The sequence below is a fragment of the Cajanus cajan genome, chromosome 5 (assembly GCF_000230855.2).
Source record: "Cajanus cajan strain Asha chromosome 5, NIPB_CcT2T_4, whole genome shotgun sequence".
Lineage (NCBI taxonomy): Eukaryota > Viridiplantae > Streptophyta > Magnoliopsida > Fabales > Fabaceae > Cajanus > Cajanus cajan.
Genome location: NC_138521.1, coordinates 5813829 through 5831925, shown reverse-complemented (window position 1 = coordinate 5831925; position 18097 = coordinate 5813829). Strand labels below are relative to the sequence as shown.

Genomic DNA, 18097 nt, shown 5'->3' with positions numbered 1-18097 from the left:
CAACAACATACCTGGGGCACATTCATTCATAAATACATCATTGGTGACCCAAGGTGCACCTATAATAACATAATACATCTCTGGCATGCAGCATAAGCGACACACCTGGAATAGCTTAATACATCACTGGTGACCCAAGGTACACCTGGAATAAATCAATACATTACTGGCATGCGGCCTAAAAGGCACACTTGGAATAACTCAATACATCATTAGTGACCCAAGGTACACTTGGAATAGCTCAATACATCACTGACATGCGGCCTAAGCTACACACCTCGAGTCATATATGCATATGATACATGTCACACATTCACTATTTCATTGACTCAACATTTCACTTATCACGTCTCATCATATCTCATGTCACATTATCTCATAATATCATGTCACAGGTGTAACGTAGCAAGTTGTTGTAGAAAGCCCAATATAGGTGATTTAGTAGCCTAGAACGGGCCGTTCCCAATTTGGAATGGGCCGTTCCAAGCTATTAAATTGACTTGTAAGTCGTAGTTGAGAACGGGCCGTTCTGGAGGGAGAACGGTCTGTTCTAGATGGAGAACGGGCCGTTCCGGAAGGAGTACGGGCCGTTCTGGATGGAGAACGAGCTGTTTTGGATGAGTACCAGAATGAACCGTTTTGATTTCAGAACGGGTTGTTTTGCATGTGATTTTTGTACGTGTTGAGGGAGTGCAGAACGGGCCGTTTCAATTTCGGTACAGGCCGTTCTGGCCACTCTGGAATGTCTATAAATAGGGGTTGGGGGCAGTTGAGGAGAATGAGTTTTTAGAGAGAATTTTTAGAGAGAAGGACTATGGGTCTGTGAGCTCCTTTCTATCCCAAATTTCTCTATATGATTCATTTTTTTTCTCTAGATCACTAACGCCTTCTGGCTTTTCTTGAAATTCATACTAAGAAGCTTGCTTTGGGAGAATTGAAGTTCCAGGTTGAGCTTTAGAACGAAATTCTACTTCTTCTCAGTTATTGGCTATTTTGAGCCAATCTTCAGGTGAGGGAAGCTAGAATGTTTATTATTTAAGTTGCATGTAAGTTTAAAAATTCAATTGATGCATGAAAGCTGAGGGTCCATGGTTGGATCGGAGAATTCGCTCATTTTTCGAGGTTTTGGGAAAAATGGGGTTTTTGGGTGGAATTGATGCATCAGATGGGTGCATGTAGATTTTGAGTTTGTTTTTGTGTTGTATGGAGCCTATGCATTGTGTTTTTATGTTTGCATGTGGCTGGATTTGTTGGTTTGGATGAGAGTTTCTGAACTCTCTGACTAGGATTAGGCTAGGCGCAGGTTGCGTCAGGCGTGGATACTCTTAAGAGTCTCTATTTTCAAGGACACCAAGCGTGAGTTGAACGCGCTGAGCATGGATGAGTCTTAGAACTCTCAGGTTGGGATTAGGCTGGGCGAGCTCAGGCTACGCCAGGCGTGAATATGTTTATGAATGAATTGATGCTTATGCATGTTTAAAGTTGAAGTTTTAGATCATGTATGTATGATATATGATGTATGGTGATGGGTGATTTATATGTATGCTTTGTGATGATACTTATGAATGTTTGAATATGATATGACATGTGTATATGTTCATATGGTTATGTTTATTGATCATAATGGTGGTAGACCATGTATGATGTATGATGCATTATTGCATGTGATGCTTTATGACATGAGTATGTTTATTGATCATGATGGTGGGTAGACCATGTATGATGCATAATTGCATGTGATGTCTTATGACATGTGTATGATTGTTGATTATGATGGTGGGTAGACCATGTATGATGTATGATGCATAATTGCATGTGATGCCTTATGGCATGAGTCTAGCCTAGGACTTGAGGAAAGGAAAAATATTTTTGAACTGGAAGAGCTCACATAGAGTCTCTTGAGAGTGGTGCTTGGATAAGCCATTGATATATGAGAGTGGTGCTTAGGGAGGCCACTAGATTTGGGAGAGTGGTGCTCAGATAGGCCACTGGTTTGGGTGAGTCTCCTCTAAGTCCTTAGTTAGTGTTGGAGCAGGGTATGAGGTCGAGGGTTATTCCCTTAACCAAGTACTCGGGAAGGTGCGTGGATCCTTGCGGATAGTCGGTGGGTGAACTCCACAATTGACTTGGTTATGCATGCCAAGGTCGTGGTAAGCCCGTACCTAGTTGTGCTATACCTGATGGTGGATCTGGACTTCCAATTGTGTAAATGACATCATCCGAGTAAAATCGAGTGAGGATTATATCCTGTTTAGCTGTGACCGAGCGGGCGCATTGGGCGTGAAAACGGTTGGGGTGGTTTCGGTAGGATGGAATGTCACTTATACAGCTCTATTGTTACGGAGATCTCCTAGGTGTATGCGTGACGATGCATTAGATGATTGATATGCATTGATATCTGTCATAAAATGTATTTATTGCATGATTATTAATATGAAGTGTGGTGTTTGACTTCATGATTGATGGATTGTATTTTATGCATGAGTAGTATTGGATAGAGTGTATGGTGTGACTCTATGAATATGATTGATAGTTGGACGATTGTGTAGTATAGATTATTGTTCTATACTTGTATGATTGATTTGTGAATTCTAGCTTACCCTTCTATTTCCATGTGGTGGAACTACGATGATCATATTTAGTATGGGAGCAGGTCAGGGCTAGCTTGGAGTTGAGGTGACCGCTGCGAGACAGGGAGTATGATCCTCGTGTTAGGGTTACCATTTTGGGTAACGGTTTTGTCTGTGCTTGACCGGCACTAGGGAATATTATTTTTGGGATGACTGTACATATACGACGTTCTATTTTGTATTTAAGAAATTTAGTTATTTTTTTTATTCTTATCTATACCTGTATGTATGAGTTATCCAACTTAATATTTCTCTTAGTTCACTAATAGTAGTGCGATTCCACTAAGTGTAGAGACCATGGCGGGTCGTTACAACAGGTCACATTGTTCACTTTTCATATTTTCACATCATATTCATATAGTCTAATACAAGGAACTTCTCATAGTCATATACATCAGAATAACACATAAACGATACCAGGAAATTATCCAACACCATACACATTCAATTCACAATTCATAACATACAAAGCATAAAGGTCATGGACTCAACTTCATGATTTCACGCATTTTCTACAACCAACCAGTTAATATAATATTTCAATCGGTTAAAACACCTCAAATATTATCCAAAACATGAATTCATCATCAATTTTACATATAATGCCTCAAAATTCATCCAAAGATCATATCCCTAATTTCATTTCATAGGGTTTCTCACAAGAACTCACAAAACACTCTAATTCATATCAAAACTTGTATATTTTTGAAATTAATTGCATATTCACATTCAACAATCATCAAGGAACACAACAGAAAACCCAAACACAAAAATAGAAAACATTCGAAAAGTGTTTGTTTCTAAGAGCATGCATTAGGCAAGGGATTGGGGCCAATCCCACTACCAAACATATCCATTATTGAAATTGAATACATATCCACGCTCAGAATCACACAAGGAACGGAACAAAATAATCATAAAGTAAAACAGAAAACTTTTATAAAGTGTCTATTTCCATAATAATTATAAATAAAGCTTTATAATAAAATAGAACTCATATAGATAATTAAATAATATCAAAATCCTAAAATAACTATATTAAATATCAAAATAATTTCAAAAATATTATTTATATAAAGTATGAAAAATCAAGGTGTTACAAATCATGCCTAATGCCATGAAGGTGCATTTGGCACAACAATGAGGTTTACACTTACAAACTCATGAATTTCCCCCCCCCCACCTGAAACTCAGCAAAATCCATACATGCATTCACTATGAATTACTCATATTTACCCTTAGAATCAACATGCAACATACATTTGATCAAGATCATCAAAAGCCCTTTTCACATATGCTTCACAAGCACCCAACCCAATTTCAATCATTCACATCTAGGTTAAACCAAACACTCAACGATAAATGGTAAACAAGTGACATACAACTCCATTTAACCAACAAAATGCATTCTAGTTTCCCTTACCTTCCAAAATCACCAAGAGGAGAAAAAAAGATAGAAGAATGGTGAAGAAATCTGACTCCTCCAAAGAACTCTTGATGATCAACTACTTGATTCATGATTCATCAACCTAAATCAACAAAATACAACTAGATTAATGATTCTAAGGGAGGAACCATCCTTTCTAGAGAAGGTTTAGAGAAGAAGAATACTCACAACTCATAGTGTTTCTCTCTAGTTTATCTCTCTTAAGCTTTGAAGAATATGAACTTATAAGGTTCAATTCTTAATAGAAACTTTATATATTCTTCTATTACAATGTCAATTGGATCTTTGACTAAAGAACCTTAAGAACTAACCAAACTCTTAAGAATTTCATAACTTTTATAGTCACTTAAGCACCACACATATAATTATTAAAGATTATAATGAAACAAAACTTACAGTATTACATTATGTTAGGTGCATATTAAGATGTATAATTAAAAAAAATAATATTATATATGAAAAAGTTGAAAGATCATGAAAATATATGAAGTTTTCCTAAATAGTATAAACATTTATGCATGGATTAAAAAATATTTATGCAACTACTTCATAAAATATGGAATTAAATATTATGAGAAAGAGGATAAGTACGAACATATAGATAATAATATTATATATAAGGGGCTTGGGTGGTAGAAGATAAGAAAGTGGAAATTGATTGGATGCACGCATTGCGTAATGCATTTTATTGACTGATAATTGTCCCCACTTGCACCTCGCTATTGATGAGACTATCAACCTTATTTAGATTTTTTATTTACAAATTCTAACAATAATATTAAGTTGTTTCTTGCATCATATATGTTTTCACTGTTGTGCGTGATTGATGACAAAAGAACCACTATTTAATTGGCGATATAAAATTAGAATTCATCAATAGTATACATTTACATATATAGAAGTTTAATTGAGTTGAGTTTGAAGTAGTTTCACAGATTCTAGAAAACACTTGAGAAACAGTTTCAACGTCATTGCATACTTTATTATTTTTTTTTTGGCAAGACATTCAAAATATGTTTAGATGGACAAAAAGAATAAAATAATATTATTTTATTATTTTAATTATCTGAAATAAAATTGAATGAAAAATAAATTGATGAAATATGTTAGATTTTATTTGATATTTTTTATTTCCCTTCAAATTTTTTTATAAAGTATGGGATTAAATTAGTCTTTTTATTTTATTATAACAAATTTAAATAATGAATTATCATGATTTCATTTAATTCGAGTCCACTTTATTTTATAACTATCATTGAAAGTGATAATGAATGGTTTTTCTCGAATAAATCTAAAGTTCAAATTATATTGTTCAATAAACAAGTAGAAAGTGGGCTTTGTCGTAAGAAAGTAGGTCTATTTTATTTAATTCATATAAGTTGAGGTTCAAGTAATTATAAATATTAAAAAAAAATTAGCTTTAGAAATTACAATAATTTAAAATTAAAATTTTATATACATTATTTTAATTCTTAGTCATTCGGTCAATTCTATTTTTTTTAATATTGAAAGTTTAAAGGAAGCCATTGTATGTTCATCCTAAAAACACTTTTAAAGGAACATAAATATATTTATACAATTTTGTTTATAACACTATATTATTTTTTGATTATGTATATTTGTGATATACGTGATTAAGAATTATATTTTATGTTTTTCTTATTGTTTTTAATTTATATATAGTGGAAGTTGGAGTTGAGATAACTCTAAACTTAAGTTATAAAAGGATATAATTTAAGTGTATGAGAGTTGGTCCGAGGAGGATTAAGGTATATAAGGAGGAGTATTATAAATAAACTTCATAAGTTCATAACTCTAAAATTTTAGAGAGAAGTTAGAGAGGTATTTTAAAGTCAACGAAGTCTAATTTTTTTTTTATTACCTATTTCCACCAGAATGCCCTTTTTCTTCCCCTGATTGGTAGTTGGTGTGGTAGAAATTGAGATTCAAGTTGAAGAGCTGAGAATCTTAGAGAGAAGTTGTTGTATGAAAGTTTGGAGTTCTTGAGTTTTCTCCTCTTCTTCCTTGTTTTCTAAAGAAATCGAGGTAAGGGAAGCTTGTAGATTGATTTGTTTGTGTTGCATATGTTGATTTTTGTGTTGTTTGGCCATTAGTAGCATCTATGTTGAGAATACATGAAGCTCATGTTGTGGAGTTTTGGGGTTTTAAAGGATAAAGATGGGTTGATGATTTTGATTTTAATAGTGGTTGTAAATGATATTTTGAGTTGTATGAGGTGTGGAGAAGAAGAATCATGTATTTCATGTGTTGTATATGATGTGGGTAGCTAGATTTTGTTGAGAAAAAGGGGTTTCCATGGAGGAACATCGCATTCTTGCTCAACTAGGAGTGTATGGTTGCTCAATGTTCATGCAAAGGGGGTTTTGATCACTTAGTGAGGAATTCTAGAGAGCTTAGTCGCTCAGTTAGATATTGGTTGCTCAGTGACAAGTTCTAGAGAGCTCATCTCACTGAACTAGAAATCAATTCGCTTAACGAAGAGCTTTAAAAAGCTCAGTTCACTCAACAAGATAATGTTAGTTGAAAGAATAGTAGATGGTCGAATTAAGCCTTGTGATCTTCATGAAAGTTGTAGCCTTGACCATTAGTTTTGCAATGGTTTTGGAGTCACCTACAAACAAGGTATAAAACTCATGTTATGATCTTTTTAGTGATAAAAGGTCTAGATGTCAACACTAGTAAAAAAATGTTGCAGTTTTTATTTATTTATAATTTTCGGTATAGTAGATGATGAAATTAGAACTCGAGGTAATCATAATAGTTGTATAGAGTCTTCTTATCTTTTGTATGTGATAAAGTTGAGTTTGATAGGATAAATGCAACTTCTTATATGTTGATTTTTGTGAAGATCATTGTTTTAAAATAATCAAATTTACTGTGATGGGGTTCTCTTGGTGAGACTTTTGTTTCAGAAGTAAAGTGATGAGTCCATGAAGTGTGAATGTGTATGACATGCATCATGTGCATCTATGTGACGGGTACGATATGGCGTACACCGTTAGGGAAGACCCTCCTTGTGTAACAACTTGGGGGAGTCCTAGGGGATAGTGCGGTTTTGATGTCTCGATTCCGCCCATTTGTGAGCACGAGACGTAACTTGCGCAACTTCACTATCTCGACCAGACCTTAGCAGTACATCTTTCTAGTTGAGAGTGTATGGGTAGCTCCCTACATGTACTCCTAGACTACCTTAGGTGTGTTGTTTAGGCAGCACACCAGTGATATGTGATATATGATATGTGACTGGCGCTACATGCATGCATTTGTGAGTTGTTGAGTCCATGACATCATTGCATAATGAGTGAATGTGTATGTGCTACTAATGTATGTATGACTTGAGTTATGCTTGATTAATGTGTGCTTTGTGTTGTGCTTTGTTATGATTTGTGTGTGTGTTGCTTGACTGTTATTTTTACACCTTAACCTGAGTGAGATGTTTCTCACTTCCTTATTTCTCTTTGTATGTGTTTAAATTGTGTTGTAGGTGATCATCATCATGAAGATGTTGGTGATGAGGCTTAGGCTTTGATTGAGCGTACTCTGATAGGACATGTGACATCAGGGCATAGTTAGGCTTAGTTTAGGATTTCATTAATGTTATTTTGTTTTGGAAAAACTCATGTTCCATTTTCATGTAAGTTCCGCATTTGACCATGATTTATGTTTACGAATGTGAATTCTCTACTTTTATGTTAGTGGAACCATTGTTTTAATTCAAAAGATTTATTTACTTTAAGAATATGTTTTCATAATTATTGTATATGTATGTTGGGATAAAGGGTGTTACAGAATGTACACATGCATATTGTGATGTGAATGTTGTTCATGTTTTGTTTTTAAAAAAGTTTTGTCATAAAGAAGAAATAACATATTCAGTTAATTAAGTTATGTGGTGAACTATGTTCTGATGTGCATGAGACACGTTGTATTGAATGGTGTTGTGAATGCATGATGTTGTATGTTGTAAGTTGATAATTGATTAAAGTTGATTAAATTGCAAATTGTATATTGTTTGAATTTGTTGAGTTGTTTAGAAATGTGGTACCATGATACATGCCTCTAGAGATACATAAAAACTAGAGGAGAGAAAATTTATTTTTGAAAGTTTTCATATCCCTATGTGTGGATATTAGTTGTGACACTCAAAGGGGCCAAATTTGATAACCCTCTAGTGAGTGAGTTGATTCCTTAATAGATAGTATTTTTTTAAGTTGTCTTTTGTGTTTTATGTGGAATTGTACGAGGGCTAAGTCAAACAATATGTGTATAAAGTGATCATTTAAGTAAGATATAAAGTTGAGGGTTAAAATGCTTAACGAATTATTGAAAATGTGCATAGTATTTAAAGGGTAGTCGGCGAGATAATCCCATAAGAAACTTAGTTATGCAAGTTAAGGTCATGGTAGATTCACATCCAAGTTGTCCTACCTGACAATAATACTAAACTTTCATAGTTTAAGTAACAAAACTTGAGAAGTGAGAACTCAATCTAACTATCATCCTAACCATTGTTTCTAATATTATACTAGTTGTTGTTTTTGGTCACCATTTCAACCTTTGTTTATGATTTTATATAGTCGTTGTGATTCGATAGGGTCTAGTCACATAAACTATTCACTATTGTTTTTAGAAGATCTCCATTAGTTGATATGCTAGACAACACATCTATTGTTTAGTTATTTAGTAGTTGTTATTAATTGTTTAACAATTGCTTTGTTGTGTTTGGAGTTGTTAAATTGCTCGGTTGATGATTTTTGGTTGTTTAGTTGATTTCCAATTATTCAATTATTGATTGATTATGAGTTATTCAATTGATAAATTCTCAATTGATTTTTTAGTTGTTCCTATTGTTAAGTTATGACTGATGTTGAAATTGTTGTTATGCTTTTAAGTTGAAAAGCTAACCCGTTGTTTTTTGTTGCTTGTGTTGTTGAAATTGTTACTTCTTATCTATTGATATATTGTTTTCTTTCACAAATTTACTCTTGTTTTTCCATGTTGTTAGACTTCAATAATCATACTTATTATAGAAGTAGACAAGATTAGGTTGGAGGACATGCTTGGTGGATGACAAACTGAAGATGATTTTATTTTATTGTAGTGTTTTGATACATTATTTTATATAAAGTCGATTGACCAATGATAAGGTTATTTTATGTTCAATATTGTATATGATATATATATATATATGTATAGGGTTATATGTAACTTATAAGGAATTTTATGTTTTCCAGCTAAAAATAGCAAGACTTGTCTTATATTTTATGCATCTATACATATATGTGTTACATGAATGTCCAAATATTATTACATGAAAATCTTATTGTAGTTGAATCTTGTATATTTTTTACTGTATAGTAGCTATACTATATTAAGTATAATAATTTAATGTATTATTGCACTTTTTTTAATGTTATATATTTAAAGAATTATATTACTATTGTCTATATAGTATAAAAAGAAACGTTTAAAATTTTAAATTAACTTTTTACTATGATTATTTAAAGAAAAATAAAGCAACACTAAAACCTAACCACTTCATATTGAATTTAAAATTTAATTAAATCAATTGGATATTAAAAAAATTCAAGGAGTCAATTTTTTTCCCCAAAACTCTGATCTAATCCATTATATTAATATAATTTTTTTCAATATATAAGGTATTAGGATTAAATCTTACTATCATCATTATAATTTTGATGTATTAAGAAAAAAATTATTCTTTTATGATAATTAGTATTTTAGTAATTGTAATGCGTATCTAAAAATTTTAATAAATTATATATACAAGTAAATATTATGTTTGAATATATTAATTATATTAAAAATTTATATAAATAGATATTTTAAATATATAAATTATATTTATATTTATAATAAATAATTTATATCAATATTATTTTATTTATTGATAATTTATTTAAAAATTTTAAAATTTAATTCAAAAATCAAATCTTATAAATTAAATACAAAATTTTATTTTAGGTAAAAACATTTTAAGAAGTTTGTTTTTCCATGAAAGAGTTTTTAATTTTTTTTCAACTATATATTTAATTCAATTTTTATTTATCATAATTATTTATAAATTATTTAATATTTTAAAATAATTTATCAATAAATAAAAATAATCTTGTACTACAATACAAATTATTTATCATAAATTTTAAATTTTAAATACAATTTATGTGTTTAAAAATACTCATTTATTCAAAATTTTAATATAATTTATATATTTAAATATAGTATTTATTTATATACATGATTTATTATAAATCTCAATTATATATAATAAATATTTAGTATGTGTATTGAATAAATTAAAATATAAATAAAAATTAAATTAGATAAAAAGTTAAAATAATCTTTAATAACATTCTTATTGAAGAAAAAAATTCTAAAAATGTTATCTTTAGATAACTCTTCGTGTTTAATATATAGGTTTTAATGTTTTTAACTTATTTTTTCATGAAGATTGCTTTTTGAAATTTATCTGACCATTTTATTTATTTTCAATTCATGTATTTTATTCTTAGTTTTTAAATTAATTTTAATATTTTCTGAAAAAAATCAAAAGTTAAAATAGTTTTATATTATAATACAATTTATATATTATAAATATATAATATAATTTATATATTAAAAAAATAATTATTTGGTGCATTGCATTAGTTAACACTAATATTCATATATAATATATTTGTTTTCTTCATTACTAGAGAGTATTTTTCATTAAATACAAAAACAATCTCTCAGAAAAATTTTACATGTATCAAATTTAAATAAAATTTATTTGATGCATTGCATAAGTTAACACACCACACGTATAATATATCAAAGCAATGAAAGAAAGTAATAAAAGTATAATAAGATTTTAACAGGATGTTATAGGAAATTACGAATTCATTTTAATATAATTAAAAGAGTTTATTATTTTTATTGTTCTATCTGTTTGTTATAACCTTACATAAGAAATTAAAAATAAAATTTAACATAAATAAAGAGATTAATTATACTTTTATATTTTGTATGTATCTTAAGCAACAAAGAAAGTAATGCAGTTAATTTAGTTTACGAGTAATTTTGGTTCATATAGTTTTAATTACTTAATTTTAATTCACTTATTTAAAAAATAAACAATTTTAAATATTTAACACTACCTTAAATCAAATGTTTATATAATACGAATTAGATAGTGGGTAAATATTCGAGATTAAAATTATCTATTTTTTAAAATACATAGACCAGCTGTTATAATATATATATATATATATATATATATATATATATATATATATATATATATATATATTAAAATTCAACCATTAAAATTATGCATGTATTAAAAGTGCAATTAATTCAATAAAGCGCTGCTACTTCATCCGGAGAAATATTTCATCACTAAGAAGTAAGAACGCATTCAAAGAACCATTTTCTCAAGGTTATGAATTTTTGAAGCGATAAAGATTTGGTTTAAAAAACAAATGAAAACACATTAAATATTTTAGAGGTAGATTTGGTAATAAATTTTTGAAGAATAAAGATAGAAAAATTGATAAATAAATTTTTTTATTTTTATAATAAATGGAATGATACGTGGAACTAAATTTTCTGAAGATATTATTACTTATTCTGATAAATAAAAAAACTTAATGGTGTGTTTGGATGATGAATTTATATAGGGTAATTCATTTATTTGAAGAATTTCAAATTTTTTGAAGTGAAATGCTTTGTTTGGATGAGGAATTTATAAAAAATTTGAAATCTAAACATTTGTGAAATTCCTTAAAATAGTAGAATTTCAAATTCTTCCAAAAATGAAAGAATTTGAAATTTTTCATATTTATTTTTTCTTATTTCACCTATATATTTTATCTTATCTCTTCATTCTTTTAATTATTAGATATTCAAAAATATTTTTAAAATTATTAAATATTATCTTATATTAATTTTTAAAATTATTAAATATTTAAAAATAGATTAATATTTATTTTTATAAAATTTAATTTAAAAATCTCAATATATAAATATATTTTTAAAATCAATTTTACTATATGATAGAATCAAATTATCATATTCAACCTAATAATTTAAAATTTAAGAAATTTAAATTAACTCATCCAAACAAAATATTTTAAGAATGATAGAAATTAAAATCAAAATAATTCAAATACCAAGAATTTAAAATTTTTTGAATTTGTAAAATTTCTCATCCAAATTCACCGTAAGAGTTATGACGCTATTTATGGCTTGAGTTTCACTCAACGCTATAGCCGTCAATTCGTCTAGATTCAATTGGGGTCGCAACAATGCCAAATGAGGCACAAAATTAAATATCTATGCAACCTTCTTTACTTTACGTTATTTAGTGAACCAAAGCCAAATCCATTGCAACATTAAACAACAATAAAATCAATCTTATCTTAAAACATGCCTTGTCATTACCATAATGTCCTGAGGGCACAACCGTCATTTCACTCTTCCTCTTTCCTTGACGCTGAGCCATTCCTCCTCACATAAACAACACACCAAGCCAGATTCTGTGAAAATCTTGGACGAACCAACCTCTCTCTCTCCTGCCTCCATTTTCAAGCGTATTTGACTCTCTCACCTTCAATCCACGGTCCCCTCTTGTAAATTCTTTATCTGTTTAGGGTTCTTTTCTCTATTTCTTCACCCCCTTTCACCTCCTCATAAGAATTTCTGTATATAAACACCGCCCATTTCGATACTAGAAAAAAAAAATTAAATCTTTCGATTCTTCAAACAATTTCCATTTCCATTTAATTCCTCTCTCTACAGACATAGGGAAACACTTTTCCTTTGTTTGAAATTGAATCTTCTCTTTCTCAAATTGGGAACCCCCAAAACTGATACCAAAAAAAAAAAAATCCAATTTTTGGTTTGGTTATTCTTTTTTTCTCTTAGATTTCTCAAAGGGTATAAGAAAAACTGTGACTTCACCATTAACTCAGCTACTTTTGGGGGTTGGGATTGAGAATTTGAAAACCCTAATTGTGACCTGAACCTGAATTCTCGCTTCGATGGCGGTTTCCACCATAGCGCTATACGCGAGTCCACCGAGCAGCGTCTGTTCCACGCCGCATCCTTGCCAGATCAACGCTCACGCCTCCTACGACTTCGAATTGGGGTCGCGATCTTCGTCGCCGGCGTCGACGGCGCCGCCGTCAACGTCTCAGAAGCCGGTGATGGGAGGGCTCTCGTGCCTGTTCTCATCTCCGGCGGCGGCGGTGAAGCACGCGCCGCTGTCGTCGAACTTTTCCGGCGAGGAGGACGAGTTGAAGGAACTGGGCAGTTCCTTCTCGTATTCTCCGAGCAAGTTTGGCGGAGGGTCGTCGTGGAAGAGGGATCAGAGTCCCGTGTCGGTTTTTCATGGCCCCGTTTCGTGTAGCAGTAGCAGCAGAAGTTCCACCCCGGTTAGGGTTAGGGGTGGGACTAGTGGGTTGTTTGATGGGTTTGTGAGGAATGCGTTGGGGTCTTCTTGTTTGGACTATGACTTAGATGCTGCTGACTCTTCTGCTGCTCTTGTGGATGAGTTGACCTTCAATTTGGAGGACACTTTCGTGGAGGGTGGGTTTGAGTTTGAGCCCTACGCCAAGAAGTTGCTTCTGGGGGCTCAGTTGAGGCACAAGATCTTCTGTGAGGAGTTTGTCATCAAGGCCTTTTGTGAAGCTGAGAAAGCACACAGAGGGCAGGTACGTGGAATCGTGGAACTGAATTACTTCATCGTTTGTGTTTTGTGGTTTTGAAGTTTTGCTGAATTGTTGTTTTGTCTGTTTGTTTGTTTTTTTTTTTTTTTTGTAGATGCGGGCTAGTGGGGATCCTTACTTGCTGCATTGTTTAGAGACTGCTGTGTTGCTGGCTTTGATTGGTGCCAATTCCACTGTTGTGGCTGCGGGTCTCTTGCATGACACGCTGGATGACGCCTTTCTGACTTATGATTATATATTTGGGATGTTTGGCGCTGGAGTTGCTGATTTGGTTGAAGGGGTGAGGACACATGTCTGTTGTTGATTGATGAATGCTTGTGATTTGCAAGTTAATGATGAACATTTGAGTCAACGCCGTAGATTGAAGTTATAACTGAGTTTTACACTTCAGATCTGGTGTTAATTGCTATGATAGCAAGTGAATTTTGGCTGTTGGAACTTTTTGAAAATTTAATGAACATTGACCTTGGAGATAAATATGGTTGTGCGTGCATGTGTGTTGAATGTTTTGGATGAGTTTAAACATAAAGGTTATGAATGATTTTATGTGATTCTGTTGAAGGGGCAGTTTTGTTGTTGTACCCAGGTCGGTGTCTTATTAGTGGCATCATCAATAGCTTAATAGCACTCATCCTTAGCATGGACATAATTTGAAGGGAGAGCTCTTTTCTTTCTTGTTAAAACATAACCACAGTTGCCTGTGGTTGCAATGTAAAAGTGTAAAATGCTAGAAAATTGTAAGATCCAGCTTTCTATAGGCTATGCATCTTATGTCCGCTTTCCCTTCGATAGGTGGTTTCTGGAAGTCAATGTCTTGTCTCTAAATTGAGAACAGTTTTTATGTATCGAGGTTCTACAAACTTGATGTTTATTAACAAAAGGAAGCAATGACAATACAAGTGCAATAGTTTTGCACCAAAGTATTTATTCACTTTTATTATATTCGGTGCTTTGGTTGCTGAAGTTTTATTGGCATTTTTATAGGAATCTATAACTATAATATCCATTGATGTCTTCACACAGGCATTTCTGAGTTTTTTCTCATTAGTTTTGTCTGTCAAGATTCTAACTAATTGTTATGGCATTTTCTTTTAGGTTTCTAAACTGAGCCACTTGAGCAAGCTGGCTCGAGAAAATAATACAGCTAGCAAATCAGTAGAAGCAGACCGATTGCATACCATGTTCCTTGCCATGGCAGATGCTAGAGCTGTCCTCATTAAATTGGCTGATAGGTTACATAATATGATGACACTAGATGCATTGCCAGTGGCCAAGCGACAGAGGTTTGCAAAGGAGACTTTGGAGATATTCGCACCCTTGGCCAATCGATTAGGAATTTCTAGTTGGAAGGAACAGTTAGAAAACTTGTGTTTTAAGCATCTCAACCCAAGCCAGCATGAGGAGCTTTCGTCTAAGCTTGTGGAATCATATGATGATGCAATGATTACTTCTGCAATTGAGAGATTAGAGCAAGCACTTAAAGATGAAGGCATATCTTATAATGTCATTTCTGGACGGCACAAGAGCTTGTATAGCATTTATTGCAAAATGCTAAAGTAAGCTATACCTTTCCTTCCTTTTTTTCTAGTTGCTAAAGTTCATAACTTTTGTTTCTTATCTTCCATTTGGGATTTTTACCTGATATGCTGAACTATACTGTTTTCTACACTTCAGTTTCTCACTTTTGTGTGTTGATGCAGGAAGAAACTAACCATAGATGATATCCATGACATTTATGGGCTGCGCTTGATTGTTGACAAGGAAGAAGACTGTTACAAGGCCTTAACAATTGTTCATCGGTTATGGTCTGAGGTACCTGGAAAGCTGAAAGATTACATCTGTCATCCCAAATTCAACGGGTATGTTGTGGTTCAGTAGTAGTGGTGTTAACTTTAGAAGACCATTTATATATCATCTGATTTTGTTTTCATAATTCACAGATATCAATCTCTGCATACTGTGGTGACGGGTGAAGGAAAGGTTCCCCTTGAAGTACAAATTCGCACCAAAGATATGCATTTACAAGCAGAATTTGGATTTGCTGCTCATTGGAGATATAAGGAAGATGATTGTCAGCATTCTTCTTTTGTGCTTCAGATGGTTGAGTGGGCTCGATGGGTTGTCACCTGGCAGTGTGAAGCAATGAGTAGAGATTGTTCATCTGTTGGATATGCTGATTCGTTCAAGCCCCCATGCAAGTTCCCTTCCCATGCTGCTGATTGTCCATATTCTTATAAGCCCGATTGTGGTCAGGATGGGCCAGTGTTCATTATCATGATTGAGAATGATAAGGTTAGTGCTAGTAAGCTATCTAATATTCAACTAAATGTTTTCAAGTCTTCAATCCATATTTTGAGTCTTAATTTAAATACTGACTAGTCATTGGTCGACTCAGACAATACTATTTGTTAAGTCTTAGTTCTATTTCTTGAACTAGCTGGATAGTGTTTGTTTCCTAAAATGCTTTCGGGTGGGAAAAAAAATTGATGATGCAAAATGTCACAATCTCATCATTTATTCTTTTAAAATCCAATTTTAAAATAGAAATATATTATATTGATGGAATTTATTGAAGGGTTAGGATTTCATGCACTGCAGAGAATCCATTCCCCTTTGAGGTGATAATCACTGATCTTTAAGTGATGATATGTAATATACTTTGGAATTGATGCTTTTATCCATTGTGGTGTTCAATGGTATGGTGTTAAGCCTGTGGAAAATAGAGCATGCATTGTCTTTTTGTGCAACCAAAGTTCCTTTTCTTAGAGTTATTTTATCCACTTCTGTATTAACTGTGCTTGTGTCTGAATGCTTGTGCAGATGTCTGTCCAAGAATTTAGTGCAAACTCAACAGTACTGGATTTGTTGAAAAGAGTTGGACGTGCAAGCTCCAGGTTGACAACATATAGGTTCCCTCTGAAGGAAGAGTTGAGGCCAAGGCTGAATCATAAGCCTGTTAGTGACCCCAATAGCAAGTTGAAGATGGGAGATGTGATTGAACTTACACCAGCCATACCTGACAAGTCTCTCACAGAATATAGGGAAGAAATCCAGCGTATGTATGACCGAGGACTAACTGTTTCAAGCACGGGAACTGGTGCAAGCACCATGGTTGGATCAAGAAGTTGACCCAGCTTTCATTTCACATCCATTCCAACATAATAATATTTAGTGTCAGTTATGTATATACAAATATTTGTACAGGACAACTATGCTTTACTACTATCAACTTGCTAACGATTCAATTATGTGCTGAATGATTGATTTATGTAGTTGGTCAAATGGTCCTGATAAATTAAATTTAATCCCCCTCATTTCTATTCTAGAGTTTTAGTTTTATTCCGAGTCTCGCCTTCATCAAATAGTTTTATCTTTAGTGTGGGATGATCACAGATGGACAAATTATCAACATGTGGTGTTTCTACCATATGTATTTTATGATTGAGCTGTACTTCCAATGAACTTGTTAGCAAAGAAAAATAAAATCCGTTGGGTCTTTTTTAAAGGTTTAATTATCTTTTGGTCCCGTTAGTTAAATGAATTTTACCTGTTTTTATAATTAAAATATTTCAATTTTTTTATTTAGTTTGTTATTTTTTGGCGATAGAGACTAAAAGAGAAAAAAGAAGTTATGTATATAAACTAAATTAGAATGTTCTTAATTGTAAAATCAAAAGGTAAAGTTTATGATCTTTATGAAACTAAAATTATTCTTTTAAGAGTGAGTTGAATTGTATTTGTGAAGTTTGTTAACCAGATCCTAGTGAAGGATAATGACATTGTGAAATGAGGAGGTGGAATGTTAAAATTATTAATTGGAAAATCAAATTTGGCATACGTAAAATTGGGTTTTATTAATCACGGCTCCTTCGCTGCAAGGTAACTAGTTTGGTAGAGGAGGGGATGAAAAGTTCATAAGGTTTGGACTGTGAATTAAACTGTTTTGAAATTTATTTTTTCTTTCTTTATTGTTATCTATATACCTCTTTAAAAATTTTCTCACTTAAACATTATTAGTAATAAAATCCACTTTTTTTTTTTTTAAACTTCTCTGCATTTTACAATTCAAACCTTTCGTATTAGTTATGAAACTAATTATTAGTCTTTAATAAATTAATGACATCAATTAAGGACACAACGTATTTATATATATATATATATATATATATATATATATATATATATCTATTTTTTTTTTACTTCATAACTAATTTTTTTTCATATTCTCTTTCTTCACCTATATATATTTTGTTAGTTTTTTCCTTTTATTT

At 32.0% G+C, this 18097-nt stretch overlaps 1 protein-coding gene across 1 annotated transcript; it reads left to right on the top strand.

The window, feature by feature from the left end:
* Nucleotides 1-12616: 12616 nt before the first annotated feature.
* LOC109812602 (putative GTP diphosphokinase RSH2, chloroplastic) lies at nucleotides 12617-17151 on the top strand. The gene is made up of 6 exons (XM_020376595.3): nucleotides 12617-13811; nucleotides 13921-14106; nucleotides 14922-15382; nucleotides 15527-15685; nucleotides 15767-16118; nucleotides 16647-17151. The coding sequence occupies exons 1-6, from the start codon at nucleotides 13140-13142 to the stop codon at nucleotides 16953-16955; spliced, it is 2139 nt and encodes a 712-aa protein (XP_020232184.1). The 5' UTR covers nucleotides 12617-13139; the 3' UTR covers nucleotides 16956-17151.
* Nucleotides 17152-18097: the final 946 nt, after the last annotated feature.